The 12,781-nt window shown below is 38.0% G+C and overlaps 1 protein-coding gene across 2 annotated transcripts in view; it reads right to left on the bottom strand.

Annotated features, from left to right (window-relative positions):
* The window catches only part of ARHGAP15 (Rho GTPase activating protein 15), a 309,490-nt gene that overhangs the window by 273,303 nt on the left and 23,406 nt on the right, over positions 1 to 12,781 (bottom strand). For both annotated transcript variants that reach the window (XM_072418118.1, XM_072418119.1), the window contains exon 4: positions 433 to 501. In XM_072418118.1, the coding sequence (XP_072274219.1) occupies positions 433 to 501 (69 nt within the window). The remainder of the gene's footprint in view (positions 1 to 432; positions 502 to 12,781) is intronic.

Raw genomic sequence — 12,781 nt, 5'->3', positions numbered from 1 at the left:
CCTAGGGGAACCCTGAACTGTAGTGACTCTACTAAGCATGTGTCAGTGGTAAATTTTATTTATGTTTACCATATTTAAATACATTTATTAGAGGTTTACTGCTGTGGGTAAAATTAGGTTTAAGATTTTGAGCTCTGTAGACAACAAGCTTTTTAGAGCAGGAGGTAACTTATAACTGGTGAAAAGGAACCTCAAGCTTCAGTTACTGGTTGAAACGAGAAAGGGCATTGTAAGTGGCCAAAAGTGTCGTGTCTAGTTTTGTTCAAAGTCAGGATGTGCATTTTACAAACACTGTAGCTTGTAAACTTACAATAGTCAACCCCCCCCCCCAAAAAAAAAATTAGAAATCACTTCCTTTGCAAAAGAAAATATACAAATTTTTTTATTTACATTTCTTAAAAATTAAAAATTCACTTTAATCATGCAACTCACTAGGATGTCTTTACAAATTTTGTTCTCAGTCACGTAGTGTTGAGAATGATTCCTTCGATGGCGAGAAATCTACAACAGAAAACACATACATAATGAGGCAAAGAGGCTTTTTCAGAAAATAATATATGAAATTCAATCTAGGTGAATGAATATTTTTTGGTAGCAGGAGGAGGTAGCAGCTGTTTCTTTATACAAATCTTTATCACTTCTCTGTCTCAAATACCCTTCCCTAGTCTAGCATGTCTATGACAATCCAATTTTGTTGTTTTGGCCGAAGATGGTATGGGTAAAGAACTCCTCACAATAGTCAAAGGGCATATTCCACACTACAGCCTGGAACGTCTCTGCAACTTCACCCACTGAATTATTTTCTTGACATGTAAAAGCATTTGTTGCTCTGTTAGTAACTGACTTCTATAATAAAGTAAATGTTGTTATTAATATGTTTGCAAACTACTTAGTTTATAGAGATTACAGACCAAAAACAAAACACTCCTTTCTCACTCCAACATAACCTATTCTAGGTTTATTGGTTCTATGTTGTGTCCCATTCTACTCTAAAAGTGCTAGTTAGCAAACTATTGAAAATTATATACATGAAGGTCTATTTATAAAACCATTATTCCGACATCCACTAAACATTCGGAAAAGAACCAGATGCAATGGAGTTTTGTGTTAATAATTCTGGTTTTCTTGGTTTAAATTGGGTAATTAATCATTGCTATTTGGAAATTTTGGAACTTTTTTTTAGCTTCTGTGGATCCACCATTACTTCAAGATTAGTATACAGCCTGTTTGTGCTGTGTGCCTGGTTTCTGTATCTTTTCCATGGTCTCCTCTCCCTAGCTGTTGGATCGCTACCCTCCCCGAGAAATTGTTGGGATGGATAAGGATGTTTTTAATGTTTTTTTTTAATAATAGCTGCATGATTCCTCCAGAGATAATGTGCTTCTAAAGAAGCAAATTTAATCCCGCAAAACGCGTCGGGATTGAAGGTTTCTAAGAAATGGATAGTGCTCATCATGCCTAATGTATTTTAACATAAGGTTTATGTACTGTGTACATCAAGAATCTTTTGTGGATAAAACCATGTTGATATTTATTGTTTGATAATCTTTTTATTTGTTATACTATTTGTTTAAATTAACATTTTATTATGCGTAAAAAGTCCCTTATTTTGTGTTTTTTGGTACTATTACTCCTGGGCTGTGGCATTGTATTTAATTTAATTTATATCCATAGGTAAGCATATCTTGTCATTTTGATTTTCATCTACTATCTCTTTACATAATATTATAGGAAAGCAGCCGATCAAACAGCAAAACTCATTCAGGCTCATGGAGAACCAATCTGGACAGTGCACTAACAAGACAAGGTGATTAGTTAAAACTGAGTCAACAGATATATTTTAACCAATTTTGACAAATGGGTAGACAGTGACGTACCAAGATCCGGATCATTATAACATTAAAATGTAATGACAAAAAAAAAACAAAACAATAACTGGCTGTAAATCCATCAATCCTCCACCCAAAAATTAACTATATTTGCCCCCAAAGTAATTTGGTCTTGCAAAACAAGGATGACCATCAAAATGGTGGAATTTGGATGCTTTCTCAATATATTAGTAAGTTTGAAATACATCGTTGACATCCTTGGCACAATGGAAAAAAAAAATTACATGACCTATTTAAAAAGAACACCGCTTAACAAATACATTAGAGGCAAAGAACATCTGGTGACAAGACTGTGTCCTAAAGTGTTTTGCTCTCTTAATATTCTGCATCTAAAGCAAAAGAGCTTTCATGAAAATAACTTTGGTTAGTGGCAGTTACTCCTCTGGGGGAGGAAGGAAATGTCATAGCGTATTTTCTCTTTTTTGCAGGCCTGTTTTCAGGAGTGTCAGCCCCTCGTGTTAATCACATGGAGGGTAAGTGAGAGTGATTCACCCAGGCTACTGAGACAAAACTTCTAAGATCTCCAAGTTTCCATTTTTATTATTAATGCAAGATTAAAATGAAAGCATCAACATACCATTATTAGAGGCGATCATTATTTCCAGAAAACCTGTGATTAATATTTTAGTCATTTAGACGTTACGTAGACAAAGGGATGCATATTTTAAAGAGAATACCGCATGTAACACACAAATCTGGGGCAGCGATACAATGGGGATGGTTAATGAAAGGATTAACAAGCTCCTCCTCAGCTGCTCGGTCAGCCACTTCAGCAGGGAAGGTCCCCAAAAGACGAGAAGAACTGCATAAAGGGAAAAAATACAAAACATCGCTCTACCTCTCCCTATGTCCCATCCAGAGGAGTTAAAGGCATATTCCATCTTTGATATTTTTCAAAGAAACTTGCCATAACAGAAAAATTAAGTTTGCCATTGATGACCTCTAAAATGTTAGTTGCCAGCCTGTTGTGCTGATCCTCTAAATGTATAAAGTCACAGTCTCCGAGTACAATTTTTTCCCAGGTCAGCTACCTAAAGTATTTAGGTCAAGGGTAAGCATACCAACTAGGAAAATAGTTTTAGTAAGTCAACAATGGTGGATTCCATGTTTTCTTGTGACTGGTTTACTTTAAGGTGTATAGGTGTATAGAGTAGGAAGGAAAAAAGTAAACCCCATTTGGATTTATTGCTAACTGGGGGGATTCCCTCTCTTAACCTTCAAGCCGTCAATGGGTCAAGAAGGGAACTCATCCAATGGGGAAACTTAGTACAGTGATGACTGTCTATAAGAAACTATCTCCCCCCATTTTCTGTTGTGTTTCTGTAGACGGTAAAGAAGAATCTCCCTAATGAGGGAAAAAAAAATGTCATAATGCAATAAAAAAAAAGCCTTTAAAGAAGAACTAATCCCAGTGGATACTTACCTGCCCCTGCTCTGTTGTGGGTGCCACCATTCCCTTCCTTCTTCTCCTACCATTTCCAATATTCAACCTTCTTGTTGCTCAGGTTTGGGAGGATGTAACTTCCATGCAGGCACGTGGAAGTACATCAAAACCCGGTGCTTGCAGGTGAAGCCAAAATATGCCGGGCATCCAACACTAAGCTGCAATTGTGTAGGAATTTTGACAGATGGGACAGCAATCAGGCTGGTAGGGATACTTATTGCAGAAGAGACTTTGCCTGTACCCAAGCCATGCCTGATACCAAATTTTCAAAGAAGAGTTTAGGTTCCACTTTAATTGCAATATGCCATTACTGGCTCAATACCTTGTTCAATTGGTAACATAACTTTTTTATTATTATTATGTATTTTTTTAGCCATAGTCAAGTCATTATTTGCCTCTGTGGGAAACTAACAATGGGCAAATTTTTGGGGAAGCCAAGAATTTGGTGGAAACCGATGCTCTGAAGAACGACGCACAAACATGGAACAACATACAAAACTTTGTACAGATTAATGTACGTCTAATTCTATCTTTACACAATAGTTTCAGTTTTGCAAATACTATAATATCAATGTATTTTCACCAAACATAAGACATAAATCTATGCATTTGTTGCTTGAGATCAGACAAGCTTTAAATGCTCTACTGGGATCATTAGTGAATTTATTGGATATACTGCTTCCTCAGAAAGAGCAGGTGTCCTAACATTGCAATTCATCTAGGCATTGATATTCTCCAGTCCCAAATAAATCCCTTTAAGATGGGTTGTGTGTGTGGTGAGCTGTGTAGCCCTCCGGCTGCTGCCATGATGGACGCTGGAGTGTGTTGGCTGCTGACCGGGAATGACCGGGATATGGGAAAGGAATTTGTGTTGGGCTGGTGGACAATATTAACACCTTGATAAACTACATTATTCTGACACCTGCTCATGCCAAAGAAGCAGTGTACTTTTAAAATGCATTAATGATCTCAGCAGTGTGTTTGAAGCTTCTGTCTGATCTCAATCACCAATCATTTATTTATCCCATACGTTTGGTGACAATACATTGATATTATTTTATTTTTTTAACCTGTACTATAATGTGAAAAAAAGGATCAGTTATTCAATAGTGATATTACACTTTGCCAGCTGATTTTTAGAGTTCTTTATATCTCTAATATAATTCATTTTGGCTTTTTTTTGGATTGTAGATGTATAAAATGCTTTTAGTATTTGCTTTGCCTTTGTTATATATATAAGGTAAATGTACAACCTACTAATGTTTGTAGTCATACGATGGCTACCGTAAGTTGGTTCATACCAGAGTATAAATGAAATGGCCTTTAATTTCAGATCTCAGGCATCAAACTGCAAAATATTATTATGTAAATCAGAATATACAACACAAAATCCCACATATTCTATTCATGTAGGTACAACATTTGCAAAATGTGTAGAATTATGCTAGGTCTTGTTATGTTGCTCAGGTGATGTGAACTGAAGCCAGGCTCTCCATGCCAGCGCAAGAACTACGGTGCCAATGCTGTCCCCAGTGATTGTGCTTTAGTGCCAAATTGTCTGCCTTGGTCTGGCAGAAATACCAAGAGTAAGACATGTAAATTTAGCTAAAAGCATGGAGAAAATAATTTACTGATTCTAAATAAGCATGCAGAATCATAAAACATTTCTATCTGACCTAAATATATGTTCAATTTCCCATTACAGTGAAGAGCCTATTTATGGTAAAGGAATGAAAATTATTTCTAACATATTTATCCTACAGCAATGTGTACATAAGTGAGCTGCAAGAAGTTTAACAATCCTAAAATTCCTACCTGTTTTTGTCTTGGAAACCCTGGATTTTAGCACTTTTTTTGTGGTGGTGGTGGTGTGTGTCTGGGGGCGGGGATGAGGTGTCATCTCCAAAATCTAAACTGTGGCCCCTGCAATGTATGAAAATGTGACTGAAAAAATGACTAGATGAAAAGATGAATATTTTGCTGACAGTGGCTCCTGTGCAAAGTAAGTTTTTTTTTATTATTCACTATACATTATAATAATGTTATTGTTCACTGTATACATTGCTTTGGTTTGTTAAAGAGTCACTTTATGGATAAATTTTTTTTTCATACACACTTCCCAGACTTTTGGATTTTTGGTCCTCCACAAAGCACTGAAGTTTCTTCTGGTAAAGTCCTGAGTCCAATATATTACAGGGTGCTACAGTGATAAAAAAAGGCTGCAAAAAGGAACCACTGAGCATGGTCATAGACAGAAATTTGGCTTTCCTGGTTGGATGAAGGGGATTCTTCAGGCATCATATCTTTTAAACAAAGTATACTGTCCTGGGCACTGGCTCACTCCTATGTGTTAAAAACTCTTTTTAATAAGTGGATGAAAATACCTGTGTTGGTTGGCAAAGTGCATAACTGTTAACAATCAATCAAAAATCTTTCAATGACCTGGCAAGTTTAAAATTAAAAAAAAAAAATACCTGCACTTTTTATTTTCCAACCATAAATACTATAAATTAGCATTTTCTTTGCTGCTCATGCGTGAGATTGGCCATTTTCTTTTACATTTTGGGAATGCTCCTTCTGTGCATGCTCGAGATTAGACATGCGCAGAAGGAGCAGCCCCTGGGATATGTGACGTATGCGTCCCCAGAAGCTGTGGGTTTCCCATTCAGTCTTTACTGCTGCGGTGGTAAAGATGGAAGGGGAGGAGTCCTGCCTGAAAGAAAAAAGAAAAGTATTGAAAGTAACAGCTGAGTTCTGTAATGGCATAGGGGTTGGAGGAATGAACCATGATGCGTAGTGGGGGACCCAGACATCTAGCATTACTAGAAGTACTGAATTTCCCTTAAACAGGGGAGGCAGGAGACACAGGTCCCCAGTGAATTGAAAATATGTAGTGAGGTCCCAATTCTTTATAGACATGACAGGCTCTCTTTTAATTGTCAATAAGTGTAATAAATATATTGTGATATAGGTGGGGCAGCACAATGGCTGAGTTTAGCACAGTGGCCTGCAGCAGCACTAGGGTCCCAGGTTTGAATCTCGGCCAAGACACTATCTGCATGGAATCGGAAGGGTCTCCCCATGTTTGCGTGGGTTTCCTCCCACTTTCCAAAAACCTGCAGTTAGGGTAATTAGCTTCCTCTAAAATTGACCTTAGACTGTATTATTCACATATGACTATGGTAGGGAAATTGGATTGTGAGCCCTTCTGAAAGACAGCTAGTGACATGGCTATAGACTTTGTAAAGGGCTGCATAAATATTATCTTGTATATATATAACACCAACATATTACACAGCACTGTACAAAGTCCATAGTCATGTCACTAGATTTCCCTCAAAGGGGCTCAAAATCTAATGTCCGTACTATAGTCATTAACACAGTCTAAGATACATTTTGGGGGAAGATAATTAACCTAACTGCATATTTTTGGAATGTGGGACTAGCCAGAAAACACCTATGCAAACACTAGGAGAACCTGCAAACTCCATGCAGATAGTGTCCTGGCCTAAATTTAATCCTGGGACCTAGTGCTGCAAAGGCCAGAGGGCTAACCACTGAGCCACCATGTTGCTGAATATGCTGTATAATATGTCAGTGCTATATAAATACTGTATAATAATAATAGAAAAACATGCATTTTTTAATACATGTGCAGAAAATGCCATAAACACTTAGAGAATGTCTTACATTTTAGATCCTAAGCAAATCTATTTCAAATGAGTAAAAGAGAAGAATGAAAAAAAAAAAATCATTTTTAAAGCGTCTGTCTCCATGTTGGGTTAATGGCTATCACAAAAACGTGCCGGATGTATAAGTGTCTTCTAAGGAAAACGAGAATTGTTCAGCAATGCAGACCTGAAAGGCAGTATAACAGATGGCAACATTAAACACAATCTCAGGACCCCAGCACGGAGAATACCTTTTTGAATTGCTTTTATAGGAATTCAGCAGCCAAACACCTTTTCTAACAGCTTGTCTCTGGTAAGCCGGGTGTATCTCAGTACTCCCTTAAGGAAAATATTTTTTCTTTCCTGAGAAAGTGAGATACATTTCCACCTCTGCCTTTCCCCGATCAATCAGCACTAAAAACAAATTTAGAAATTGGTGCAGCCATGTGAGTCTACGAGCAACGTGAACAGGAGACGTGCGTGTGTGTTTAGCCTGGGGCCATCCATCTCACGCCAAGTTCCACTACAAAAGAAGGCTGATCAGAATTATCCCAAATTGTTGTTTCCTTCTGGCTTCTATACCTTTTGATGTGAGTACCGTAGGCTGAAGCTGAAATGTCAAATTTTTATTTTCTGGGCTACTATCATCTAAATTTTTTTTTTAAAAAGGGCAGAAAATGTTAAGTGGAACTACGGTCACTGGGGATGATCGGCTGTTTTGTATTTTTGGAAATTGAAGGTAATTGTTGTATGCAGTAAATAAGTTTTAGGGTCTGGCTGATGACTTTTCCAGTTTATTTAAAAACCTCTGAATATGGTATTGTCATCCATTTTGCTGGGGGGAGGCGTTATGTTCACATGTCCCAAGTGAGTTATATGTTATGTTTAACAATCATGCAGGTTTTCTGTAAATCAAAGGTAAATTATAAGCAGGAATAGCATTTGTAAGGCCACCCGTCGACTTTTTCGGCTCTGTTTATATAGAGATCATGCCCACATGCATGTAGAAGTGAGGAGAGTTAGATTGCTATCATTGGATGGCAGAACCATGCAGGAAGTTTTACTTTTTTAGATGATCCCTCAAACAAGCTGTATATCCTGCCTAAGCTAGAGGGGAACTTAACTTGCAAAATGTAAAAATGCGAACGGGGGTGATAAGCATTGGAGTCTATAACGTTCAAAGTTTCAGGTGCTTTGCACTGAATTCAAAGGGCTCCATTTATAGAACAGGGATCTGATATTCATTCAAACATTCCCTGGTGGGAATCCATGTCCATGTGTTTTAATGGCAGTAATTGATTCCTACCAGTGAATACCTGAAAGAATGTCAGATTCCTTGTTTTATAAATAGAGCCCTTTGAGTTTGGTGCAAACGTTAAAGGCAATAGATTTCAATGCTTATCACTCCCAATCACAATACATTTTGAAAGTTGAGTTCCCCTCTAGCTTAGGCATGATATGCAGCTTGTTTATTGGATGGTATAAAAGAGTAAAATTTGCATTGGTTCTACAACTGATGACAATCGGGATCTTTTTACCTCTGCATGGCATGTAGGCATGATCTCTGATGCCATTATTTACAATACATGACCTGCGGAAGTGCTGCAAGTTGTGGGTGTTGCCGAGATGGCTAGCTGATGTTCTAATGCTTGGAGGTTAGTTTACTATAATTCCCTTTTAGGAATAATCTAGGCTGTTCACTTAACATAGAGAACCTAGCAAAGTACATAGCACTTAGCTTAGTGAATAAGCGTAAAGTTCCCTTTGCAGTGAATAACCAATCATATGCAAGGGAATCTAATAAAAACAGGATTCATCCCAGCACATGATTGGGGATTTGAAATCAGCAAAGTGAAATATCTCTTGCAAGAAGATCATTCATCTTGCTAAGTGAACACTAGTTAATCAAACTCAATATCTCATACCTTACTTCACACTAAACCAAAGCAAACTGCTTGTAGTATCAATTCCACCCACCTACATCTTCCAAGCAACAGATATTCTAATCCTTCACCATGCTATGCAAATCTTCAGAAAAATCTTGGCTAGGGTTAGGCTTTAAACTGTAAAAGTTGCAATCAGGTCAGGGACAAGACATATCCATTCTGCAATAAATTACACTCACCTGCCTGATTGCTGCCTTCTATTTAAAGAACGCTCAGCATAGGATGCCAGGATGCTGGGTATCCCCAGGACTGAATGAACCCCCATGCAATGGAACAGGTAAGTGTATTAAAAAATTGCGATCAGGCAGGTGTTATTTCATTGCATAAGAGACACTGTCCTCTCTGCAAAATAGGACCTGCATGGTCACAATTTTATTAAAAAGGATTTAGTTCCGCTTTAAAGATTAGCCAATATGATGAACAAAAGTATATGTTTTTTATATCTAACTGCAAAAATGTTACAAAACAACAAAGAAACATTTTCCAATGAGGACGGATATCAGTGGCAGTAAATCCTGTGCATTTGTGTTGGTTATAGACAAAGTGAAATCAGGCCAGTGTGTGTGTGTCTGTGTTATTTTTTTTCAGATAAATATTTGCAACTTTTCAGTAAACAATAGTTAGTGTGAAATAACTGTTCTATGATAAGTTTCACATTGAAGCTCAGTTGTTAACAAACCTTGTTTCCATAGAGATTGATCTTCATTATGTGACAATGCCTATTTGCACTGAATTCATTTTTGCATGGATTTATGCAAAAATTCTGACTTTTTATAAGACTTTTAGAGCCTCTTACAGATGTCTGATGGATGTCAGAGAATTGTTGCTGGAAATTATATTTTGTGTTCATTTCCAGTGATAGATGAATGAATGAGCGCCGTACACACAGCACAGTTCTGCTCTATGGGGAGGGGAGGAGGGAGGACAAGCGAGTGGCAGGAGTGAATAGCAGGCATTCCCGATCGTCATTCATGAATCCACTATACCTGATTGATGAAAAACATTGGAGTACATTAGATTTTTGCCTCTTTAAGATGCACAGTTACAAACTGTTCCTTAAGCCGCCCCCAGGTGCATAGCAAACTATTTCTCTGAGCCCAGGACAGGCAAGTTGTGCTGAGGTTATGGCACAGATCCTAAAAGTGTCATGGTACTCCTGTTTGTGTGGGTACTATTCCTCTTCCAGAAAAAGAAACAAATCACAAACCCAAGGCCACAAAATGCAAATGTTTTAACCTGTGGTGTGGCAACTGCACAGAAGGAGCTACTTGAAACTGCTCTGCAACCTTATCACAACTGCAACACAACCATTTGTAAACATAAATGCACAAAATGTTTTCAAATTGCTCCTATTCAGTTGATTTGGAACGGTTGGGAGCACAGTTGAATTTGTGGTACAACACTGCAGTTAACATGAATAGCCTTAAAAGCTTGATTTCCTAAAAGGCTAGGAATGCACACCAAGCAGAGTTAGGGCTCATTCATACTTTTAGAATGCAGTGGCTTTATTTAACGCATATGCATTGCCATTTGCATTGCAGTGCATTGGTAGCATATAGATTTGAACAGGGGCACAGACGCATGTTGGGCATGTCTGTGCCAGTGCATTCCTAAGGTGCAATTGGGATGCCATTAACACCGATTCGAAATCCTGTGTGCTGTACATTGCACTAATGCACATAATTCTTCATGGAAAAGCTTAATGCAACGTACTTGGTTTTCTTGATCACCCAGCTTCACTGATAAAGCCTTTGAGAGCTTTAAAAAATCAGACCCATTACATTGGAATTTCATCACCTGGGAATGTCAGATTCACTGCTTTACAAATAAACCCCTAAAATCAATAAGAGGATACTAATGTTTTCAGTGTAAATAAAGATTTTTTTGTCTTGCTATATCATTCAGAATAAAAACTTTTAGGGGTCTTTTTATAAATGTTTTCACCCAAGATCCTCCCAACTCTTACCACAAAGTGGTCATTTTCCCCACTGGATTCAGAAAGGATATGGGGTTGATTTATCAAAGGATTTACATTTAGCAAAGTGAATTACCATTGCAAGTAATATTTCACTTAGCTTAGCAAATGAGAAGAAATGACATGCATTTAAAACATTTTACATTTCCATGCATCTGATTGAGCATTTTTTTGATAGGTGCATTTTTTACCATATTCACTAATCGAAGTTAATTATCATTTGCAAGGTGATTGCAAGTTAAATTCTTTTAATTAATCAGTCACAAGGTGTGAACTAACACACAAGTATGTTTCTTATAATTGAATCCAAAGTTAAAGCCGCATCTTGGATGACAACATTTAAAGAAAGGCCTAAATTTTGAATGCAGCAGAATTTGTGGTACAAAAATCCCCAATATTTAATATTCATTCTCTTATACTTGTTAGAAAGTAGCCCAGCTTTGCGATGCTTCTCCACAAATAGAGGATGCAGAGAACATTCACGGTACAGCAAAGTTCTCCGGATTCCAGCTCCCATTCCATGGTCCTCCCCTGCCCCCTTGTGCTCCACTGAAGAATCCCATCGAATTCACATCGAACGCTGAATATAAACCGCACAAAAAACACTTCTCACTACTGTCAAGTTCAAGGTCAGTGTTGAGCTATTTTCAGCCCATCTCCTCTTGATCTGTGCAGAGACGTGACAAGGTAGCATGATTTGGGGTCAGCTGCATAAAAGGAGTTGTTATATAAAGGACGGGCGAAGGAAATCAATCCCATGTGACAGTGTCTTCAGGATAATCAGCGCTCACTCTATGCCGCTGTCATTTCGCTCCAGTCAAACTCAGGGCTGGCATTGTCAAATTGTTTTGAAGGAAGACCATATTCTCAATTTTGGCAACGCAAATGAGTGCTTCACTCAACTAGGACTTAATTGGCGTTATGAGACGTCCTACGTTTTAGGTGCGCGTGGCTGCGTGCGCTTCCACTGAGTCATTCTTAAAGTGGAAATTTCATTTAAAAAAGACACCTTTATAGATGGAAAGCCACCAATAGTGGCCTGGTCCCATGCTGTCCCGTCTTCATTGTTCTTCCTGACGCAAACTAGAAAATGGGCACCAACATCTTCTTCCTTCTTCTGCTGACATCACCCAATCTTGCACTGTGCAGGCGCAGGATCCGGTGATGCGCCTTCCTGTAAATGTAAAAAAAAAAAAATACGCCGGTTCCACTGAGCATGCGGGAGATCTGTGCTTTTTTTTTACAATTCAGGAAAGCCTTTTCTGCTCATGCCAATCTTGTTAACTGCCCTCTTTAAGGAAGTCCCTATCGAATTAAGGTTACCTATAGGTTAGGTATGTAACAGGAAATCCTCAAATCTCATGAGGCTATGTACACACATAGGATTTTATCACAGGAAATGATCTTTTATGGTCATTTTAATGGCAGATGAATGAACAATCACTGTATACACAGGGAAGACGAGGACAAGAAAGAGAATGAGTGGGCAGAAGAGGATAAGCGAGCAGAGGAGGACGAGCGAGCGGTACCCTGTTTTGATCTCCATTGATATGAGTAATGGAAGTTCCCAATCATCTTTGTGGATCCGCCATAGTGGATTGATGAACGATGTTGAGTGGCCACTGTACACAGATTCTCAGATTCTCACAGGTTTAATAGTAATATATGTAAGTAAGATATGTAAAGAACAATTATTATGGAAGGAAGATGTGGATTTTGTATTTACATTTAAAAAATTATTCAAAATCTTGAAATCTCCTTTGTATTAGGCATGTGAATAGTAAACGGGCTGCTGAAAAAGTTTTTGTGTCCTACATAGATGGGGAAGCAGCTAAAGTTAGAATTACCTTAAAATC

The sequence above is a fragment of the Pyxicephalus adspersus genome, chromosome 7 (genome assembly GCF_032062135.1).
Source record: "Pyxicephalus adspersus chromosome 7, UCB_Pads_2.0, whole genome shotgun sequence".
Classification (NCBI taxonomy): domain Eukaryota; kingdom Metazoa; phylum Chordata; class Amphibia; order Anura; family Pyxicephalidae; genus Pyxicephalus; species Pyxicephalus adspersus.
Note: the sequence above shows the minus strand (reverse complement) of the source record. Positions and strands in the feature narration are given on the sequence as shown.